At 35.5% G+C, this 24,112-nt stretch overlaps 2 protein-coding genes across 2 annotated transcripts; one reads left to right on the top strand and one right to left on the bottom strand.

Moving 5' to 3' along the window:
* Positions 1-847: 847 nt before the first annotated feature.
* LOC133527889 (uncharacterized) lies at positions 848-14,726 on the bottom strand. Its single transcript, XM_061865084.1, has 5 exons — positions 13,784-14,726; positions 10,367-10,549; positions 9,262-9,534; positions 3,236-3,376; positions 848-961 (listed from the first exon to the last, which is right to left on the bottom strand). Exons 1-5 carry the CDS (start codon positions 13,937-13,939, stop codon positions 848-850), a joined length of 867 nt encoding a protein of 288 aa, XP_061721068.1. The 5' UTR covers positions 13,940-14,726.
* A 3,361-nt stretch (positions 14,727-18,087) lies between these two features.
* On the top strand, positions 18,088-20,887 carry LOC133527827 (acanthoscurrin-1-like). The gene is made up of 2 exons (XM_061865010.1): positions 18,088-19,421; positions 20,460-20,887. Exons 1-2 carry the CDS (start codon positions 19,413-19,415, stop codon positions 20,733-20,735), a joined length of 285 nt encoding a protein of 94 aa, XP_061720994.1. The 5' UTR covers positions 18,088-19,412; the 3' UTR covers positions 20,736-20,887.
* The last annotated feature ends 3,225 nt before the right edge of the window (positions 20,888-24,112 follow it).

Below are 24,112 nucleotides of genomic sequence, written 5' to 3'. Positions count from 1 at the left end.
TTTTGGTTGAAGATTGACATATTTAAGTATGCGAAATTATGCAGGTCCTCTAAAGTAGTTTGGAACCATCTCATATTAGAATGATGTCAGATCTATATTAGATCCGTATCACATTATATTGTTGGAATTGGCCTGTAACATACACATATACTAAAGAGACCAATTTTACCAGAAAACTTGCGTGAGTATATTATGTATATTTAGCTGGGTGACTATAGTGCATGCGCATACGCGTGGCTGTTGGTGTAAGTGTTGCTTCTGTGAATAGTCTTCGTAACAGATCAATGAATCGGTCACAATCTTTACACCCCTTTCAATCTCTCTAAAGAAGAATTAGAGAAATGCTGACATGAAGTTATATTGTAATAAGTTTACAAAGTGAAATGAAAATTTCCACATTATTTATATAATCAATTTCTAAATACAATTTATTTATTTAATCGTATGGCATGTAAACAGAACAAACAGTTATAAATACAGATTGAGTCCAATCAACCACTTAATGGCCTCGTCGCGATGATCAGGTCTTCAGGAGATCAATCGGCTTAGCGCGTTATAGGACAGTCCTCTATAATGTGCTAGATTATTTGTGCAGTTTCGCCACAATTGCAAGCCGGGGATCCCACCTATCCACAGCTGTGTTTGTAGTAACTAAACACAAGTATCCATCACATCCCTTTTATCAAGGCGTGCATTGTGCACGTTAAGATATTAAAATATCGCGAAAGCAACTTGCCTGCACCGACGCATCTGATAGTCACTGTACATTGCAGGCACTACAAGTTGTCTATTGCATGTCTTCAGACGTTACGTGTGATACAATCTAACTTCACTTCGAGTGGTTTCTTTAACCTTCGAACATCCCGCAGATTTTGTCTTTTATCCTATCATAAGATTTATAAAATTTGGTTCTTATGCAGTCCCAAAATTTTATTACATTCTCTCCCATATTTTCGAACTCCTGTAAGAAAAAAGAACTCCTGTAAGAATTTCGTATGGATTTCAAATTAAAATTACGTATGCTCGAAGGGTGTCTTCCTAGGCCCTCAGGTAAGATCCCTCCCACAACTAAGACAAATCCAAGGGTTCCGTACAAACTAACCTTTGTTAATCGTTCTTCCAAACATTCCTCTAGTAAAAAGATGAAATAGTTGAGAGACAAATAGCACAATCGGAATAGGACCAAACTCGAAATCTCTGGAAGAGTCCTGAAATTTGCTATGTATATAAATTAAAGGCCCATTTTTCATGACCACACTATTTGACATTTGGGGACCCTGAGAAATCGGAACACGCTTTAATGTTGCCTTACACCATATTTTCATAGAGAACGTAGATTTAGAACAAAAAGAAAATTTCTCCAGGATGGTACACGTTTTCCATGATGGCTACAATTTCTCGAGGTCCCCAAATGTCAAATGGTGTGGGTTTGTAAAGGCCGCTAATTTTAGGACTGTTCTTGAGATTTTGAGGTTGAGCCTATTCCGAATGTGCTAAAACATAACTTGATATAGATCGCAGTTAATTTACCAACTACAAATACCTAAGTGTAATCGCAGAATGGTAATTATTATTATTTTGCGATTAAATTACAAATTACGGTTTTCAGAGTTTTTCCTTTACTTGTGCTACATGGTTACTTCTGCTTGCCAAATTTCTTGATTCCAGGTCAACGGGAAGTTCCTATAGATTTTGATTCCCTTGCGAGCGTCAAAAAATGAAGAGGCTTATTCGGATTCGGATAACCAAGGCTCAGAAAAAAAACCCGTCATTTTGAATCCACAGCCATATTCCGTACAGCAGATACTTCCTTATACCAATGTCAACGATTAAATATGCCCCAATGACGTCCGTAGACTGTGAACGACACTTTCGACTCATAAAATGGGTCCTAAATTATGATTGCTTACAAAATGACGGGCATTTTTCCGAGCCTTGATGATAACAGATTATAAATTTATCAGTGTCAAATGTGATATTTCTTCAACCCGAGACGTCATATTTGACACTGACAGCGTATCCATAACAATCCAGTATCAAATTCTGGAAGAGATCGCTTACAGCGATAAGACCGCCTGTTGCTACCTTTCTTTACATTGTAAATCTGTTTTTAAATTTGTTTTCTTTGTGGTGCAATAAAGAATATTTACTTACTTACTTAAATTCATATCGTTTCCATACAATCAGAATCGCCTCCTGAATATTTAATATTAACTTTAGCTTGAGCAGGTGTAGGTACACACGTTGCTGAGAAAACGGGTCCTGATAGACAATCAGGATTCAGTTAATGTCGACTTAGTCTGGTCTTAGAAAAGTCGTCGACATCTCGTTTAAATACCTAAAACTGGTATGGATGTGTTCCTCGTTGTCTCCAGGACAGAATTGACCGGTTTTAGTTTATGGAGAGGGGGACGGGTCGAAGAAAAAGGGGGGGGGGGGGGGATGGCGCCCGAATATGATGGATATTTATTCACATCTTGAGTTCTATGGGACCGATCGGTTCGTGTGAGGTGTAGTTTGAAAAATAATTAAACGTACTATTATTGTTTTTAATAATCGTAGTCATAACTGTAATCGGTTACAAAATATTTGAAAATATATGATTTTTTACGGTGCATGGATGGCATAAGTACTATTAAAACATGCTTCTAACTCAATAAATTATAACTTTACCGCAATTAATGTTAATACAAAATATACGGGAAATTTCATTAGCTTTACAAATATATAAGTTTTATTGATGTATGATCATGAAGCATGTTTTTTCAGTACTTATGCCATCCATGCATGGTAAAAAATCGTATATTTGCAAATATTTTGTAAACGACTACAGTTATGACTACGGTTATTAAGAAACAATAATAGTACGTTTATTTATCTTTCAAACGACACCTCACATGAACCGATCGGTCCCATAGCTCTCAAGATGTGAACAAATACCAACGATGGTCGGCAGCCATCTGTCCCCCCTTTTTATCGACCCGTCCCCCCTCCATAAACTAAAACCTGTCAATTCTTATTCTCGGATAACGAGGAACACATCCATACCAGTTTTAGGTATTTAGAAGATAAGTATGTCTACGAAAATCGTGAAGGAGACGACTCGTGGTTAATTTTCCTATAGTCTAACTCAGGTACGGAACACTAATGGACAACTAGGGAATACAAGAGTTTATTTCGAAGTGAATTTATAAAATTGTTGGGAATCTGTTCGAAGTTTGGTTTAGGTACTTACTGATCCTGATTCCTTAACTTCATCTTTAGGTTTTTTAGGTCCTTGTTTTTGAAATTTATCCGTATCAACTAATTGTGAACGGTATGAATTATCCGGTGACTGCTGACCTCGCCAAAAACAAGTGTCACTTTCACTCTCTTTCTGCAAAATAGGTGTTTAAATCAGGCTTTTTGTTTGGCTCCGGAACGATTACAAAACAAATCCTAAGAAAATACAGCCCATCGTGTTATTGCCAATCTCAAAACTAGACAATCAAACAAAACCTGGCGGCGCCGTCAAATTAGCACCAACTTACTTTGCCACTCGTGTGGATAAAATACAACTTTCTCTCTTAAGTCTTTAAAGGATAAAGAGAGCCTTTATGAGCTCGGGTGGTAAAAACATAATTATAATTCGAGAATCAATATTTATAGATACCGAATAACCTTTGTCGGACAATGCAATAATACATAGTGCAACGCGAGGGTAAGTGAAATATTGTACGAGAGTCTATATATTTACGAAATAAAGACACAATTCGAGTAACAATATTCCACATTATAACAATGTTCAAAAAACTAGATTTTAAGCGAAATAATTCTTAAATACGGTGACATTTTAAACATTCGTCCACCATATTGTCATTCTTTGATAGGTTAGGCATCGAAGAGATAGGTCAGACCTACCTATCCTAAAACTGTGTAAAAATACTTCAGACGGCTATTAAATTAATCAAATTAAATATGAACAAAAATACTAAATAATAAACGTTAATATTTTAAAAGTAAATCTACTTTATACCTAGTTAATTCGTATGGATTAGTAACAAAATTTAGAAAAAGCTTTAACTCCCTGAGGAGTTATAGCTTTTCTTTCACAATCCATAGCTCCCACGGGAACTATGGCTTTGCCCTTCAGTACACCTGCAAGAAATAAGATCTTTTTCGAGCGAGTGTGATGAAAAATGTTTATAAATACAGTGGCCTGTTTCACAAAACTTACACTTACATTTTGACAAGTTAAAACTACATATGTATGACAAAATTGTAATGGAATATATTCGATTGTAATGGATTTCACATTTTATCAAGGGTTTTTAGAGTGAATCTACGGTGGAATATTAATACCATATATCTAACAATGATAATGGCGATGCACAATTGTGTTGTTCTGTTCGAACGGTTTGCACGCAAATAGAGAAAAAGCTTGGAAGGGGATGGCCAGCAAATACAAACTTCATTTGATAGGATTTTATTACAGCATTTATCATTATCTCATTTGTTTTCATTGATACCGATTCACATTCGATACCAAAATGGGGCCGCAGACGGTACGCGGCCCAAGTCCGTAACATTGTCGACTTTTGTAATGAGGTTCGTTTGCGTCAAATCCGGTAGCTCTGCGTATCATGCGCTCGTGAATCGCCAGTGTACCCGCGACCTTAATTCACATCACATCAGACCTTCTGCATATAGTGGACGACCGCTACTCCATACAAACGCAGGTCTCATTTTCCTTCCTGGATATAGTGGATATTGACATTATGAAAGATATTTCTATACAATTGATTGTATTTGATCATAGCTATGCCCCTTCGTTTCACTTTATTAGATTTTTTGATAATTATTAAAGTTAGGAGCGAAAAACTAATTTCGAAAAGCTCCATAGTCTTATAGTAGGTATATAATTAAAAAATCGAAAGAGATCAAACGAACGGGTTATAGCTATAGTTAATATACATTAAATTGGGTAAAAATATTTTGTCTAATATTAATATTTAGAGCGGAAAATGGGGACTACGTTTGTATCGAGAAGCGGTCACTAGACGTCATCCCCTTTCGTCTTAGGCTGGGTTCACACGGCAATATCCTGCACGTTTATTTCCATAATCGAGTTTAAACGTACAATTAACCGTGTGTTCATACTGTAGATTTTCATTCGTGTAGAAACAAATAACCGCAGTTTTCACACAGTTGTCACAGTGAATAGACGTCATTGATGGATCCACGCTTCTTTGTACTATCTCTCAAAACTAGCTCGTATAAACGCACTATACGGTTCAATTGAGTACCTAGCTCTAGCTATTAATCTTAATCAATCGTTTTGACTTTGGTATTATTTGTAATTAAGAAACGCATATAACATAAATGAACTAATTGAGGCTTGTAAAGTTGTATGAACAAGGGGGTATCATTATATTATAATTTACGACCTCCATTAAATGCTCCAATATCTGCAAAATTATTTCATAAGAACTTATGTACATCATGAAAGCAAATAAACTACTTGAATACAAAATATGATACAAAAAACTCCAAAATGGCTTAACCGGTCATGTTCGCTATAGTTTTTACTTACTTACTTTTTTTTACTTACTTGCACGATTTTTTTTTCATATTTTTTGTACCCATGGTTCAAAAGTTAAAGCTCCCCCCCCCCCATTTTTTTTGCTTTCAGAGGCATTATTTCTGAACATATTATAATTATAAAAAATTGGTTTTTGATGACCCCTATTCATTTTGAAACACCTATCCAACGACATCCCACAAGGAATTGGAGCGACAAAAACTTTCATCCCTACTGCTAGTACAGCTAGGGGAAGTATCCTAAGAAAAAAAAACAGTTTTTGTTTTACCACTTTGTTGCATTTATTGATCTATATATCCATGCCAAATTGCACCGTTCTAGCACTAATGATCACGGAACAAAGGCTCGGACAGACAGACAGACAGATGAACATGGCGAAACTATAATGGATCCTAGTTGACTACGGAACCCTAAAATGTTTGACATCGTATCGTGTAAATGAAACAGAATTATACTACTTGCTACTGCAAACCGAATAAGTTAATAAGTTTATTCGATTTGCTTCGTAAGTATTCGTTTAAACGTATGACGTGTGAACAGTTGTATGCACTGAGTATGTTAAATGTGCCACTATTTATTCGTTAAGACGTATAACTGCAAATAAACCTACAGGAAAATGTCGTGTGTATGCAGCCTTAACGCATAATAAAAAACTACAGGGACATAATCATTTATTATTTAAGTAGAAAATTCACATTCCCAGCCATATCATGCTAACGCGTGTCAAAAAAAGCGGCCAAGTGCGAGTCGGACTCGCGCATGAAGGGTTCCGTACAATTTAAGACGTATTAAAAAAAAATCTTCTTACTAGATCTTGTTCAACATTTTACCACTTTGGACACACATTTTACCACTTTGGAAGTGTCTCTCGCGCAAACTATTCAGTTTAGAAAAAAATGATATTAGGAACCTAACTATCATTTTTGAAGACCTATCCATAGATACCTTACACGTATATGTTTGATGAAAAAAATTTTTTAAAATTTTTATGACGTATTAAAAAAAAACTACTCACTAGATCTCGTTCAAAACAATTTTCGGTGGAAGTTTGCATGGTAATGTATATCATATATTTTTTTTAGATTTTTCATTCTGTTATTTTAGAAGTTACAGGGGGGGGGGACACACTTTTTTTCACTTTGGAAGTTTCTCTCGCGCAAACTATTCAGTTTAGAAAAAAATGATATTAGAAACATTAATATCATTTTTGAAGACCTATCCATAGATACCCCACACGTATGGGTATGATGAAAATTTTTTTTTTATTTTTATTTCATGACGTATTAAAAAAAAACTACTTACTAGATCTCGTTCAAACCAATTTTCGGTGGAAGTTTACATGGCAATGTATATCATATATTTTTTTTAGATTTTTCATTCTGTTATTTTAGAAGTTACAGGGGGGGGGACACACTTTTTTTCACTTTGGAAGGTTCTCTCGCGCAAACTATTCAGTTTAGAAAAAAATGATATTAGAAACATTAATATCATTTTTGAAGACCTATCCATAGATACCCCACACGTATGGGTATGATGAAAAATTTTTTTTTATTTTTATTTCATGACGTATTAAAAAAAAAACTACTTACTAGATCTCGTTCAAACCAATTTTCGGTGGAAGTTTACATGGCAATGTATATCATATATTTTTTTTAGATTTTTCATTCTGTTATTTTAAAAGTTACGGGGGGGGGGGGGACACACATTTTACCACTTTGGAAGTGTCTCTCGCGCAAACTATTCATTTTAGAGAAAAATGATATAAGAAACCTCAATATCATTTTTGAAGACCTATCCATAGATACCCCACACGTATGGGTTTGATGAAAAAAGATTTTTTGAGTTTCAGTTCTAAGTATGGGGAACCCCTAAAATTTATTGTTTTTTTTCTATTTTTGTGTAAACATCCTAATGCGGTTCATAGAATACATCTACTTACCAAGTTTGAACAGTACAGCTCTTATAGTTTCGGAAAAAAGTGGCTGTGACAGAATCGGACAGACAGACGGACATGACGAATCTATAAGGGTTCCGTTTTTTGCCATTTGGCTACGGAACCCTAAAAAAGGCGATCAAGGTCTAAGCGACCCTATGGTGCCTAATCTTTTTTTAAAGTATATTAGAGTAATTGATTTGAGTCAATCGGTCCGGCTTACTCTTTGTTTCAATAGGAGCTGTATTTGTAGTGGTTTGAGGCGTCTGTACAGTGGTTTTGGGACAGAATGGTTCCTAATCAGCGTCACTTGGTTCCGTGACATCGGGTGTTGATTCATTCTCTATCATCTTTAAGTACAAAGGTAGCGTGAAATTAGATGGCCTTGTAATGCCCATTTCCTTCTCAAGTTTTAGGAGTTCTAGATCTAGTTTATAATTTTGTCTCTTTAATTTGTCAATTTCTAATTGAAGTTTCTGCTTTTTCAAATTAAGTATTTCACTTCTACACTTTTCAAATGGTTTACTTGGTCCTTTTTTCTTCGAGGTTTTTACTGGTGGTGATAAAATTAATGGGCTCCGAATAGCATCGGGTACTACAATTTCATATTTATCTTCTGGATGGATTTTTGACTCAGCTGCAGCGCTTGCGTCAGATGATTCAGAAGACTGCTTGTCAATAATATTTAAAATGAAATCGTCAATCATATTATATTTCATGTTCTTTTCTCCACCAAAACCCGTTTCGAATCGGTTATATTTTTTTCCCTGAAAGTAAGAATGTGAAAGGTAAAGTGAATGTGATTGAAAGAAATATTAGAAACCTTTGATTGTTGCTTTAAAAAAATAATGTATAAGTATACCATTGTGAGTGTTTTCCAATTTTGCCATTTGCTGTTATAATTTTTAAAAATTACAATAATAATTTAATATTCTACCAGTTAATAATGTAACTTCTTAAAACTACACACATATCATACATATCTAAGTGTATAGTTAACTTATTAATTCAATCAAAGGTTTCTAAAATTACATTCAATCACTTAAATATTCACTTAACCATTTATATTCTTTCAATTTCAGGGGAAAAAAGATAACCAATAATTATAATCGTATAATCCGAGTGAATTGTTAACTTTGTACATTTAATTACTTTGTACATATAACTACAAATATTCCCTACTAGTTTGTTGTAAACTCTTTGGCGTATAATTAACACAAAGTTTAAAAAAAAGTTTTTTTTTTTAGTTTATAATATTTTGTAATACGCGTAATTGTGGATTTAACACAACAATTTACATAATTGTATAAACTTTCCATTACAATTTTGTCACTTGTAAATTTTGTGATATTATACAACCTATTAGTAACATTGTCACTTGTAAATTGTGATGGTTAAGTTTTGTGAGATGGGAGGGGCCGCATGTTGATTTTACATCCTTTGCAATGATCTTCATGAAGTGAAGATTAAAAGGCCAAACTGAACAGCTTTCACCAAGGGATAAACAAACCTCGAAATCGATATAATGATCCAAATGTATGAAATCGCCATTTTCGTTTTCGTGGTTTCTGCGTTCGCCTATGAGGTAAATAAATATTTGAGGATAACCATACGCAGATTTAGCCCCAAACTAAGCAAAGATTGTACTAAAGGCGTCGAACCGCCGATATTACACAGTTATTCTGCATGAACCACTCATTCACCTCGCAGAGTCTGGCCTAAGTCTAAAACTCTATCTGTCACTAACCTCAGGTTGCAGAATTATAGGCTGGGTAGACGCAGCTGGACTTCCCCACGAAACTTGCGGGTCCGTATTCTTAAAGTCGACCACAGTGTTCTTAGTATTGGCAGTATTTTGTGTATTCTCTGTATTCTGGGTCTCAAGAGTCTGAATCACACCTCGATGCTGAGGGTCCTCGTAAACAGTGCTTATGCCGTTTGGAGCATTCATCCCTCTAAGGTACGCCAACATTTTGGACTTGTCACTCCGATCTGGTAAGCCCTTGCCTTCCCATACTTGCTGGAAAATAATAACAGGTAGGAAAATATCCTCTTCACGTTTCTTTAGCAGAATATTTGCTCGTAGTGAGAAAGCTCGATTATTAGCTAAATAAATCCTTAAAAATTAATAAATAAAGGAATTTTGTGAAACGGCTAAATTTTATTTTGCCAATTCTACTCGTAAGGTGCTGCCACTGCCAATGGCTTTTGCTAATACAAATTTATTATTTGTAAATTAAATATATTAATTAAATTATGGAAGAAAAAAAATATACCCATAGGGAAGTCGTCACACTATAACCCTTTTATTTATTATAAATTGTTGTGTTCATATATAATTATTTATTATTGTTTTAAGTAATAAGATTCGAAAAGCCACTAATAATATACGGGCTTTTCAAAGTTAGTTACTTTAAATATGTAAGTTAGTTAAATTATTTCATATCTATCATATTCAGAGTTCATGTTATTCTATAAGAAATGTGTAACTACTACTTAAAAATGTATGTATGTATGTAATAAATAAATTAATACTGATAAGTGATCATAGACCATTTGGAACGACCCAAACAAAATTGGCTTATTATTTTTTTTTAAATCTATTGACCTTTTTCTACCAGTAAAGAATAGAAGAGAATAAAAAATATTTATTCAGATAACACATCATTATATTACAATAACACACTAAGAAAAATGTGAAAGACTAAGAATAAAGATGTGAGGCTGAAATGCTCTCCACTCAGCAATACAGTTGGCACAACTTAGCGTTGTCAACGGCGCTGGTTTTCTGTGGAGCCAGCGGAAACAAATTGTATGACCAATTTTATTTTACTGGCCATTACAGCACTAACCTTAATTATAAGGGAATCAGGAGCCGAGGTAAAACCATATTGCTGGGTGGTCACTTTAACGGTAGTGGTACTTTCCGGCTTTATCATTCCCCTCAAGTACATCAACATTTTGTTTTTATCCTTCTTGTCTGGTGTAGTGAACTGGTCGAAGACTGATCTTGTTAATGTTTGACTGGATATAGTCTGAAAAAAGTAAATTGGTAAAGTAAACCTTTTATTATTATAACCTATTTATTAGAAGACCATGGCTTCAGTGTAGAAAGCTGTTTAACTAAAAATTGTCATCTATTTCAACTAACTCCACGAGACAGGGTTAGGACCTAGCCTATACCCCATGTGTTTGTATTAGGATTTTCCTAGCCTCAGAGTAGTGGTAGTTTACTTATCTTTCGAATAACTCTTTTCTAATATTGCGGTACAATAATATGTAAACGACACTATACCTATAATACAGTGCATAATTACTCATTATTAGATTAGATTTTTGAGGAAAATGTTTAAAAAATTATGAGGTTATAAAATTTTTATTCTGAAAATAAAACGAGGTATAGTGTCGCAGGCACAGGTAAAACTTGTATATGAATTTTGACAAATAAACAATTATTTCAGTTTTTATAAACCAGCAAACTGAAGCCTAACTTAAGTAGAAAATTTGGACTAATTCAATATAAATCGGTAGTATACTTTACTGCCAATTTAAATATTTACATGGCAGACTGAAAAACTAGGACATAGCTTATACAATGAACTAAATTATCGTGTGAACTTAGAAGACGAATAAATTGGCTTAGTCTTACCAGAATTAATAAAATTGTCACTCCGCGCACCATGTCTCAGTCAGTCACTTAAGTTTAATCTTTAAAATGTATTGAAAGCTTTCTGTAAATTTAAATGAAATCTTTGAATATTTAATGTTTGACGTAAGAACTACTTATTTACTCATTTCTTATTAACTTTTCAGTTTTTTTAGTTGCACGTGTAAACGTATCTGAGCACGGTAATCAGTGGTAATGATTTCATTGCAGTGAGCTGAATATTTAGTAAACAACGATACGTAAACATATCATATTTGTAACAAAGTAATAAATAAACAATATTTACCTTTACTAAAGGTTTAATTTTGTCAAGTGGTTAAATAACAAGGCAAAATTTATTCACCAATAAATATTGGTTATCCATATTTGGGCTGAATAATCAGTAGGTAAATATTTAAAAAATAAAGTACCAATAATTAGTTCCTTACCAATAATCATTCATATTTGTCTGGTGGACAAAAATCTTGGGTTCAATTCTTGGTTAGAGAGCAGAAAAATATATAGAATTCGGGATATATATATATATACATAATTCTGGAACAAAATGCAAAAAAGATGACTTAAAATTCGATTTGCGCAGATTTTTTAATGTCGAGCGCACGATTTCGTCACTCAAACATCTGTGGAAAACGGCGAAATGCTAATTTTGAAATACGAGCGATATAAATTGGGAATCTAGTGCTATTGACCACTCGTTTTCAATTCTATTAGTAGAATTTAAATGCCTAGTATTGCAGAACACGAAATCAACCGATTGAAATTAAAAAATCAGCCGTTAGGATTATCATACACAGAAAAGAGGTTAATATTAGTTTTAAAAAGTCAAATAAAAGGCAAAGGAAACTAAACCAGATACTATTTTCGTCAGTTTATCACTTTCGCGAACGGATACATTATTCGTAATCATTTTCACTAATTGACGCCGCGTAAAACAATGGCGTCCATATAAAAACGGAATTCCTTTCCATTATGGCAGAACTGTCAACGCCTCATCAAGAAAATGGTTTCCAAGGTACGTTAAAAAATGTGTTATCGTTATTTTTTTTACAAGGAGGCAAAGATGAACAAGCGAAATATTTCAAAATTGAACTACGAGCGTAGCGAGTGGTTCGTAAAGTGCAAGTTTTAGCGTTGTAAGGGCGAGGTTATACAAACCTTGCTGCCGAGTTTTTCCACAAGATTTTTTGAGAGAAAATACGAAGTAAACTCTGAAGCATTACAAACGAAATAAAAATGAGTGTATTTGTGTTTGGAATAGGTACGTTACTTGTAGTAGTTATAGGAGGATACGACTTCTTATTACCTTGCTTATGGCTAAAACATAATAATCAAATGTTATAATAATCAAAGCTAATATTCTCTGTGATATAAATCTATAGTTAAAGTTTCTAGAGTTCAATCGATTGCAATTCGAAAACATCCAATTATTCGAGATAAATAATTATCCTTTTAACTGCATTTTTTTCTTACTTAGTACAAAGGATCACTAAGCTATACTAATACGGATTGATGACCTCAGCATGGTGAAACTATAAGGGCTCCTTTTTCCCGTAGGAGCCAAAAATTATAATCAGATTTAGATTTTTAGTACAGGATACAAAAATAACACACTGAATATTCTTCATTTTCACAAAGAAATGTGACATATAGGACACTAAAATTACTTGTCTGTGCATTTGCATGATGACTGTTTTAAAGACATTTGATAGTTGTCGGTTAGCGTCATATTCGGATTCCGTACGAATCATAATAATAATATTATCATGGTGTAAGCGAACGGTCTCATAGCGGAAAGTCTCGACCAACACCTAGAGAGACTCTCGCTGGGTGGTTGGATCAAGGGTCTGATGTAGAAGGCAAGGCAAGAAGTATCTTGGACACGGCGCGTATAGTACGTCGGTTCCTTTATCTGCGGCCCTGACCACGGGCAGCTTGGGCCCTGACCCGCACGCCACCCTAGGTTAGGTTTATACCTAATGTGTTTTTATATTTTATTTTCATATCCATATTGTAAAAAACCGCACCTAAGATAAAGGATAAATAAAGAAATATTATCATGATTTATGACATAATCCAATCATCCAAAAAAATACCAGTAAAATATTGATTATTAATATCCAGATACTGCTCTCATTTTCCGTCATTCATTCCGATTATAGATTTGTATTGGCTTAGCCTACATGCATATTTACCTACTTCCTATTTGAGGGATAATTTGCTTCCTTCCCTAACTATGATACATTGGAAAACTTAGTACCTACCTACTAAGTATATGTCATGGTAATCATGGTCTTTTGATGTAGAATAATAAACGTAAGTTTTTAATCGAAGGTTTAAAAAAAGGATACACAGGATACAAGGATTTTTGTTCGTATTAACAAAGTAGTCATTTGATGAATGGCGAAACAGCTAACTTACAAAATCAGACTTAGTTTATAACTATCAGCAAGTAAACAATTAATACACAGAAAAATATGCTAAAAACTGAACTCACTTCATTTGATTCACATTTTTTGTGTTAACCTGATTCATTTAAGATCCGAACTTAGTTATAAGTAGTATCATAGTATGGTATATAAAGTCATTTAACATGTATAATTACCATGTACTTTATATTCCAGTTGTCAATATGCCTCCTGGTGCTTTGCTGTGTATCCCTGACCCTCCAAGCCCCCGACCACAATCGCACCCGTCGCGCAGACGACAAACCGGCCACCCCCAGCATCCCCTTTAACATCGCTGACTTCCAGGGCTTCATGAACGTTATCTCCAATTGGATTCCTGGGGCTAAAAAAGACAAAGACAAAGACAAAGAACCGGAAAAGAAGCCATAAAGGAAAATGAGAACAGGATCTTCCAATTAGACAAGTTTCCCGTACGATCATAGGAATCAGAGTTAATGATGTGAAAAGTATTATTAAAATAAACTATTTTATGCTTTATCTCTTTAAATAATTTTGGGATATGTACCTTATTTTCCCGTAAATTAAAATTATTAAAACAAGTGCTAAAAATGATAATAATATTGTTTCATTTAAAAAAAAACAGTCGCCGTAAATTTTTCACCGTGAATCATTGGAGGATATTTTTCTAAAAGTATCTCCTTACATTTTTTAAATTTCAGGTGATATCACTACTAGTTCTATATGTAACTTGCGGAGTTCATGTTTTCGCCAAATCACACCACAAGCATCATATGTGCCCTGACTGTTCCGGACGATCCCGTGGCACCACTACAGGCAATTCTGAATCTGCACGAGATAATACTACTGCAACTGATACTATTACTACTACTGATCAAGTGACTACGAAACCTACGTCAAGTGCTAAACCAGGATCTACAACAGACTCAAATGTCTCCACTCAGAAAACTAAACCATTCAGTAACATTCCGAATAAAATAAAAGACACTATTGACAAGATTATTCCAGGAAATAATTGAGAGCCAATGTAGCTAGACTTTGAAATAAACTCAAGCGAACCATATGTTGAGATATTTAGTTTCTTATTTATAACCTTTCTCAAAATCTCCGGATCGTTAGGTACGTCACAGAACTTGCAGGAAGGTTGTTTTGTATTTGAATCGAGAATATGACGGAGTGCGTCGTGTGTATCATACTTCTAGTATGGATAGTTTTGTGATATGAGTAAGTGACGACATCACGGTTTCCTACATGTCACCCTATGGTATTTTTATGTCTGTTGGATAGTTGGATGGTTAAAGTCAACTTACCTTTTGCTTTTTATACTTAAATCTTTTGCTGGCTATCTGACGAACTGATATATTGCTCGTTGATAATTTGCAGGCATTCAATGTATGTATCTTGATTTGGTATCTATTTTGCGCGAACAAAGAATAAAATAAAATAAAATATACCATAAATCTTAATAAAAACTTAACCACCCAAATATTTCAGAGTTTCTTGCATTCCATGTTTAAAATAGATAGAATATGACTGTTTCTATTATTTGCAAACTCCAAGACCTGTTACAGATATTCTACTTTTAAAATATGTCTGTATATGCGATATATTTATGAGATCATTATAAGATAGGATAGACATATACTTAATCGATAAATTGATTGATCGAATGTCTTTCAGGGCAGAGTACCTAAGGATAAATCAGTTAGACAGTTTACCAATGAGAAGGATCAAATTAAGGCGCTAAATCGTGCTCCCGGCAATTTTGTGCTCACAACGCTTAGGCAGGCGGTTATTACAAGAAGAGTGTGCAAGGTAGTCACCTTGGCTCCTATAGAAGCTTTACTAATAGCTAGACATTTTCAAGACAGTCATCATCATCATCAGCCTATATGTTCTACTGCTTGGCCTGCTCTAATAGGTAAAAGGATAAAATAAATATCGAAATAAATAACCAGTTGGATTGTACGAAGTTTAAAAACTACGATCTTTGATTGGTATAACGTACGTTTTGACAAGAGAGCTACTTATCTATAAATAGGTACCAAGAGCGCTTATTAATATTCATGAGTGTACAGAGTGACATAATAATTGTCTATTTTAGCATTCTAAGTAGCATGCTTACCATGGTATTTATAATTATCTGAAACAATATTTGTCACGGATATACATAGGTACTTGGAAAAAATCTAACAACAGAACGCTTTATATTTCACCAAGGCTGGGTTTTTACAAAAATTAAGGTGAGCGATAAAAGAGCACTTCAACTAACCTGTCCTACCGATAACACTAATTAGGCGTTGTATTTACGCAAACTTATTTCAGAATACAGAAAACAGCTCAGTCGAACAGTCGCAGTTGCAAAATGCAGTTCTTAGTATTTTGTTTCCTATTGGCTGTTGGAATTGAAGGATATAAAACAGATAGTGAAACATATGATGGTTCCCCGGAATATCCATGGCGTCCTGTGATTGGCCCGTACGGAGACCGTTCAAGACCTGTCAGTGTTAAGCAGCCAAAATACGATGATGGCAAGTTCTACTCTTTACTCCAACAAGGCTATGCCGGGAAACCGTTCGCGCCTTCGCCTTATTTTGGGGGGTTATACACGTTCCCATACTACGCCTTTAGAGATCCATACTATCCTCCGACAGTGAACTATGGACTTTATCCGCAAAATTTTCAAATGGTGGTTAGGAACGATAATAAAGACAAATCTTTTACGAGTTATTAACCATAATGTTTAAGGTCTTTTTTTGTATTACTTAATAAAATTACTTGCATTGAAGAGTTTTATTTTTGACCCCAAGCAAGTAGGTATGCTAATATTTTAGATCCTTGATCCTTGTTTTATTTTTTTGAATACCCAAATAAATGTAGCTGTAAGTATTGTAAGGACAGTATGAATTACTTCAGATGATCTTTTCGGGCTGGGTCCCTAATCTGTTAAACAAAAGCCTTTGTTTCTTTTATATGCAGAGCCGCTTCGGCGCATGCTAAAGCAACCACGACTTTTAAAAAGCACGTATCGTGATAGTATTAAGGTTCAAATTTATGTGACAGCTCATTCAGAAAACAATTAGCCACCATGTGGTAATATATTTATATATTTTTTTTTGATAATAAAGCGTGTTAAATCCGAATGAGGTATTTCATGAATTTGAACCATATAAATATGATGTTAAATATGGTTTTTAAACGGCCTTGTTCCCGTTACTTATGTCGGGGTTACTAGAAGTATCAGTGTAACCACTGCATAAAGGAAACAATACCTTTAATTCAAAATATACAAAACTGCCCAGGATCAAATAGTTACATACGAGTACTACTCGTATTACTAAAAGAGTGGCCTAAGGCAATAAGGGTGACGATTTGATTGGAAATGAATGCATAATAGAACTTCTTGCCAATTACATAAAACTTATAATTTATTTATTTATTCGTATGGCATTTACAGAGTCGCTTAATTATGAATTATAATACAATATCTAAGTTCTTCACCCATTGGGCAGCGTTTGCATTAGGTGAGTGAAGATCTAGGGCCTCTCCAACAAATTTCCGTATCGGGCAATAATGTATAATGTGGTGTATAGTCTGCACTGGGGCCCCGCAGTCGCACGCTGGTGAGTCTCGCCAACCACACTTAAACAAGTAGTCCGCACAGCGTCCATGTTCGGTGCGGACGGAGTCTGTTTAATTGGCACCATTCCTTCCTAGATGCTGAAAAGCCATACGGCTTTTTGGTAGGGTCGTAGGTATTTAGGCTGGGCTTTGGCAGGTTGGATTTCCACTCATCTTTCCAAGCGTCTTGTATATTGAATCCGCCTTGCGTCAGGTTTTGAGCGGTTTGATAGGGCGGGTGTCGAGACTTCAGACGATGCTGTGGAGGATTAAGGAATTCCTGGCGGATCGGCAGGTTCGGGTCGCTGTGAATTTTGTTCGCTTCTTTTACCAGTGCCAGCTGTCGTCTAAGATGAGGTGGAGGGATGTGGCTTAGGGCTGGGAGCCATTGTAGGGGTGTGGATTTGACCGTACCTGATAGGTATACATCTCATAGTATTACGCAGTTGCACATCAACTTTCTCTGTGTGAGCACTATTGAGCCAGACTGGTGCGCAGTATTCGCCAGCAGAATAGACTAAGCTCAGCCCAGTTGTACGAAGAACGTCCGCTTTTGCACCCCAAGTCGTGCCAGTTAATTTGTGGAGTATGTTGTTCCGAGTCCCAAGTTTTTTGCTCAGCTTTTGAAGGTGGGGACCGAAAGTAAGTGAGCGGTCCAGGGTTACACCAAGATATTTAGGGTGCGGGTTGAAAGTTAATATTTCACCATCAAACCCTACCGTTGGGATAAAAGCAGCTTGTTTGTTGTTGAGGTGGAACGTCGAAACTTCCGTTTTGCTGGCATTAGGAATAAGACGCCATTTCTTAAAGCTTATAATTAACGGATATCATGGATATCTGCCCTCACGGCAGCCGTTTTTGTACTCACCAGTTGGCGCCACTGTAGATTATGGTCCAGAACAGATCTCAAAATTCTGTAAGTATGCTTATTTTAAAAACATTAATAAATAGGTACGTTCTAATATACTCAAAAATATTTTTAACCGACTTCCGAATTATGCATATAACTATTACTTGTTTCTTTTTTAAGACCACCTTTATTTAACCAAACATTTATAAACTACTTATATCTAATGTTTGCCATGAATAATCAAAAATAAAAAAAGTTAACCACAATTATGAATAAGGAGTGAAAAATCGCGACAAAAAAGCTTGGAACCCCCAAAAATACTACGCATTTGACATTTTGAACAACCTCGGTCTACACTAGCGCCCCTAGCGGCGAAATTAAATTGGTGGTGGTTTATGTTAAATTGTGTCCGTTGTATGTTGTTCCAGGGTAACAAATGAACGTTATCTTTCTATCGGACTTTTTATGATCTTCCCTCATGTCAGCCGCGTGAAGCTCGATACTCGTTCTTGGCAGAATTGTGCTTAACTGCGCAGTGGCCATAGACAAAGTGAAGTGAAACGCGGTAGCCCTTACAGGATGTGTTGTAATAATGTGTGAAGTGCCACCATAAAAGTCATATTTTCATAGGTTTATGACGGCACTACCACACTTTATCATTGCAAATCATGTACATAGTCATGTCAGAGCTTGATCTGACTGAATCATCTGATAACATTTTTCAAAAACAAAGGAAATTTGGAAAAGTTGGCAAGCAGAATATAATAAGGAATATTTGAAGGCGACTATTGATCTTCATCGTCCGCCGTTTTACATTACTCAGAAATCAAATAGAACATAACAATTAGTGTGACAGTGTCAAATCGTTACGTTTTTTCTGTCGCCAGTGGATCTCAAACTAAAAACACACTTTATTTCATAGTTGTCTACTTGGGTGGCGGGTATAGTCTTTGAGTTTTTATTCACACATATATTGGGTGTCCAATCCAAACCGTAGGCGCCATAAATAAAGGTTCAGAATACTATTTACTGTTTTTCTATTTATGGCAGTAGGTACATACCTAATGTACTTACACTGATGTAAACTTTGAGCATCCATGGTGTTATTGGTCAATGTGCTAATATTATCCAAAACTAGAGAGTTCGATAACAGACAAAGTTCCAACTACAGTTACTGAAACGACAACGATTGAACTACACATTAGGAATCATTACTTCAGAAGCTGCAAAGATAAGTTTGTTGTGATTCGCTTCATGGGAATCCCATCAAATGGAATTTTCATTTTTAAGCAGGGCTCCTCCAGTATAGCGACTAGTATCAAGTGAACACATTCAAAATGTTGAAAGTAAGTTTTAATCTATAATTACACTTTGACAAGATTTAGCTTACAGTGCGGCTCGCAGTACCTACGTGTTATACAGTGGTTGAGTACATAGGTATCGTATATGTATTATGGGTCGGCAAATTATGTCTCAAAGTTCATTTTCAAACAATTAGGCCAATCAAATTAGATCCATAATTACGTTTTTAGGAATGAATTCCCGGCAAGTTGGAAATCGTTACAATACTTTCATAATTTTGGGAGCCTTAGGAGGTAATTTTTCCTTGGATTGTCAAACCTTTTGATGTAGAAGGAACCAGCAAGGTTTGGTGGATCAAATACTGGTGAAAAGGCGTTTTCGGATTTTTTACATTTTTACCCAAAATTAGAAATTCAAAATGGCGGCCATTTTTACAACTTTGACTACGAATTCATATTAAGGTACCTTTCGGATCCACAGATATAAACTTTCTTCATTAACGGAACAAATTTTCCGTCGGACGTATTGTTTTCAGTAAACATGTAAAAACTTGAAAAAAAGCACCTGCGCAAACTTGGGTTACCTACACGCATTTAGGACCAAATGAAGGCGCGCTAAAACGATTTCCAGGTTGCTGGGAATCAGTTCTTCGAAAAAAATTTATTTGATTGGCCTAAATAAAATTACTTCAGTTATTTTTCTATGAAGTTAATAGAAACTTACTCGATTCAGACATAAGTAAGAAATCGGAAACCAAAATTAAATACTAAAGTTCTTAACCCTTGGTCATATTCATTCTTGATGATTATATGTGCAAGCTAATTTATATTTATGTATGTAGTCTAAACATTGTGTTATGAAAACTGCACGTTTTATACTCTGGTAGGGCAATAGTAGCATGAGGATTTTAGTCTCATCAATTAACACAAATAACTTTCCAAATGCGATCTCAAAATACAGTAAATTTCGTTTGCTATAATCTGATGAAATTTCCTCAGATAGATCGTAACTTTCGGTTACCAACCATTAGCAATATTTTTCCCAAATCAATAAATTAAAAAAACTACGTAATATTGTTTCAGATCGCAGTGGTGTTGGTTGCAACCTTAGCTGTCTTATCGGTAGTATCCGCCCAGTTCGGAGGTGGTTTCGGCGGCCCAGGCGGCTATGGCGGCTACGGTCAAGGCGGTTACGGGGGTGGCTGGGGAGGACGTGGCTACGGTAACGGCTTCGGTAACCAAGGATATGGCTGGAATCGTTACGGGGGCGGTTATGGAGGTGGATACGGGGGCGGCTATGGAGTTGGAACCGGGGGATTGGGTGGATTTGGGGGACTCGGTGGATTCAGACGCTATTAGCACTACGATATTAGTGATTTTCTTATTCCTTTTCAAGTATTAACGAGTTCAATGAAACGGCATGTAAACTTGGTTTTAAAGTTGTTCATCAACATGTAATTTGAATAAATGTGATGTTAATTTAACATATTGAAATATATAAATTTATAAAACTGTTGTTTTTATTAAGCCTATGAAACATTAGCATATTAATTAAATAATTACTTTTCATATAATACGTACGTAATTAAATCACCAAATGGCATGGCATGGTCATTCTCGTCGACATTACGTGAAAGTTAATGAGTTGGATACATCATGCTACGCCTCACGCTGCTTTTAAGAAGAAGAATAAATAAATGCCATCAAAAACAACTTGTAAAAAAAAAACAAGTCCGCAACTCAGTTCTTCTACCGTAAAAAGTAGTGAGATCCATGTTACCAAGTCGGTTAATTTATTCAGTCCCTACTTAAGGGACCTTCTGTCATAAGTTATTACTTAGGTAAATAGCTAATCTAACAACATCTTATAGTGTAGTCACTAAAAAAAAACTCACTAGTTGATATAGTTATCAATATTAAAAATCTTTTGTGTTTTAAATAATTAGATTCACTTCGCAATCGCACTAAACAATCTAATTGAATAAAATATTTATTACTTGTGAGATACTTGGTGTTTTCATGTAACTTTGTAATCCTATACATTCATATGGGATTAAATTATTTGTGCAGTTGGTGTCTAGTCTAACAACTGGACCGAAATTGCAAAATATTTGAGTTTTCCCTTGATCTATACACTAAATAGTTAAATACTAATTGTATTCTAAATTTGAAACTTCTATGTCTGCTAGAAGTGCCTTACAGTTTTGATGATCGGTCAGTCAGTGAGTGACAAAATTAAGAAACTTTTTTTTTATACTACGTCGGTGGCAAACAAGTATACGGCCCGCCTGATGGTAAGCAGTCTCCGTAGCCTATGTACGCCTGCAACTCCAAAGGAGTTACATGCACGTTGCCGACCCTAACACTCCGCACCCTCGTTGGCTCTGGCAACCTTACTCACCGGCAGGAACACAACACTATGAGTATGGTCTCGTGTTATTTGGCTGCGGTTTTTTGTAAGGTGTAGGTACTTCCCATGTTGGGCTCCGCTCTAGGTCTGGAATGACATCCACTATGCTGTACCCTACCACACAAAGCGAGATGACATTCACAGTGCTCATACCTCTCTTATACTAGGTACTTACATACTTTTTTATAATTCTTAAACTACTGGTTCAAATTGAATGAAATTTTAAATATACGGTGTTTATACAATATTTACCTGCTTGGTTACTGAAAATTCAGGCTTTTACTTTTATCCACAAAGAATCTACAGGGGGGTCGAAAATGGACTAAATTGCTTTGAGAAAAGGATGGTACGGCCGTGCCGCTTTTTTGCTCGACTTGGTGGGGGCACTACCGTGCCCCCAGAATAAATAAACATAAGGCATTATTACTCGTACACAAATTGACCCACAGTAAGCTCTACAAGGGCCACCCCTCAGTAGCGTCTTTTGAGCGTCGGCGTCTAGTCGGCGCAGGCGCGGATACAAGGGGGGGGCCATAGGGGCAATGGCCCCCCCCTAAAACCCTGGCTCTCACATTACTAAATTGAGTAAATTGTTTTTTACCTTATTTTCTGTGCAAAAATATATGATTTTCTCAAAATGGCCCCCCCTAAGCCAAATCTTGTATCCGCGCCTGAGTCGGCGCTATGAAAAATGGCGTCGCTGCGCAATTGTGCCAACGTTGCGTCGAGCGGAGCCATGCAGTTGAATAGACGTCGCGCTCGGGAGATGCTAGTGTATGGTCTCTTTAAGGCTTGTGTTATGAGTACTTAGACAACGATATACATAATATATAAATACTTCAATACATAGAAAATACCCTTGACAACACTCAAGAGTCATGAGCCATGACCATGATGATGATGAGGTTTGAACATGCTTATAAGGATCCAGTAAAAAAATTATGCTTTAAAGTCGATTAATTTATGATGTCCACAGGAAAGACGCATAACATTTTTACTCTGCTTGTTAAAGTCTTAAATTCAGATTGCAATAACAAAGTAAGGAAATGTCATCATAAAGGTAAAATTTCTATGAAAATGTGATGTTCATAATGACATTCCCACAGTGTGTTCTGTCAAAGTGTGTGCAGAGAAAATGTGCGACCACACCGCTGCTTAAAAACGGTGACGATACAGAATCGCAGTGATGCACCGTTCCATTGATTTGAAGAAGGATCAGGAAATTATTTGATTCGTTAGAATAAATTAAATTTACCTTCCAAAAAATTACTCATTGAAATATATAGTACCTGGGCGACCGAGCATTGATCGGTTATAACTATTTATTGTTATATGGTGGTGTATAGGTGATAATCCTATCTACATTTTTTTACTACATTAAACTTGTCTAAAACAATAAAAATTAAAAACATATAATAAAAAAAAAGTTAGTCACCGGGCGAGATTCGAACCCGTAACACTCGTTTAGCAGTCCGCGTCTTAACCCGCTGGACCACACGGACAGTGGCCGGCAACACGAAATTAGCGACCATATTCTGCGACGAAAGAAAAACGCATGAAAACTCGAAAACACGCGTTTTCCCAAACATAAGACTAATCTAGATCGATTGTTTACCCCCAAAAACCCCCATATACCAAATTTCAGCAAAATCGTTAGAGCCGTTTCCGAGATCCCGGAAATATATATACATATATATATATACAAGAATTGCTCGTTTAAAGGTATAAGATATATCATACCTATACCTACCTAATGTAAAAAACTACTACTAAATATTAAGTGGAAACGCGTTTCCCCTAGTTAAAATTAGTTTTCCGAAACGCCGCCGAAAACACGTTTACACAAATAAAAACCAGCTTTTCGTAACAATTCAGTGAAAACTAGTTTGACTATGAGAGTTTGATCATTTTACACAGATCGATCTAGTCTCAAACTAAGCATAGCTTTTGTACTCCTACCAGATGAAGATAAATATACTTACTTGACTGTATAGATACACAAAGTACTGATTTTTTAGGCAGCCACCTGTTAATATCACGCAGCGTCTTACAGTATGTATGTATGTCACTTTATTGCACATAAACAGGTAAACATAAAACAGACAAAAAAAATGTTATGTACAAAGGCGAACTTATCCCTAAAAGAGATCTCTTCCAGCTAACCTTTGAGATAATGCGAAAGGATCAAACACTAACAGGTGAACAGCAGCAATATGAGAATTTTGGATACACATAAAAGTAGGACGAGAGCAATAAATAGTAAGTAATAAAATAAAATAAAAAGTATAAACCCCGTAGTATGAATACGCAAACTATAACACATAAA

The sequence above is a fragment of the Cydia pomonella genome, chromosome 18 (assembly GCF_033807575.1).
Source record: "Cydia pomonella isolate Wapato2018A chromosome 18, ilCydPomo1, whole genome shotgun sequence".
In the NCBI taxonomy this organism is placed as follows: Eukaryota; Metazoa; Arthropoda; class Insecta; order Lepidoptera; family Tortricidae; genus Cydia; species Cydia pomonella.
This window is presented reverse-complemented; position numbering and strand designations above follow the sequence as displayed.

Bases quoted from the DNA above. Each gene is read 5' to 3' on its own strand.
- LOC133527889 (XM_061865084.1), bottom strand. From the start codon at position 13,939: ATGAAGCCCTGGAAGTCAGCGATGTTAAAGGGGATGCTGGGGGTGGCC. The intron at 10,550-13,783 runs GTAATTATACAT...TACTTTTTTCAG, and splicing joins ACTGGAATATAAAGTACATG to ACTATATCCAGTCAAACATT. The intron at 9,535-10,366 runs GTTAGTGCTGTA...ATTATTTTCCAG, and splicing joins CTGATTCCCTTATAATTAAG to CAAGTATGGGAAGGCAAGGG.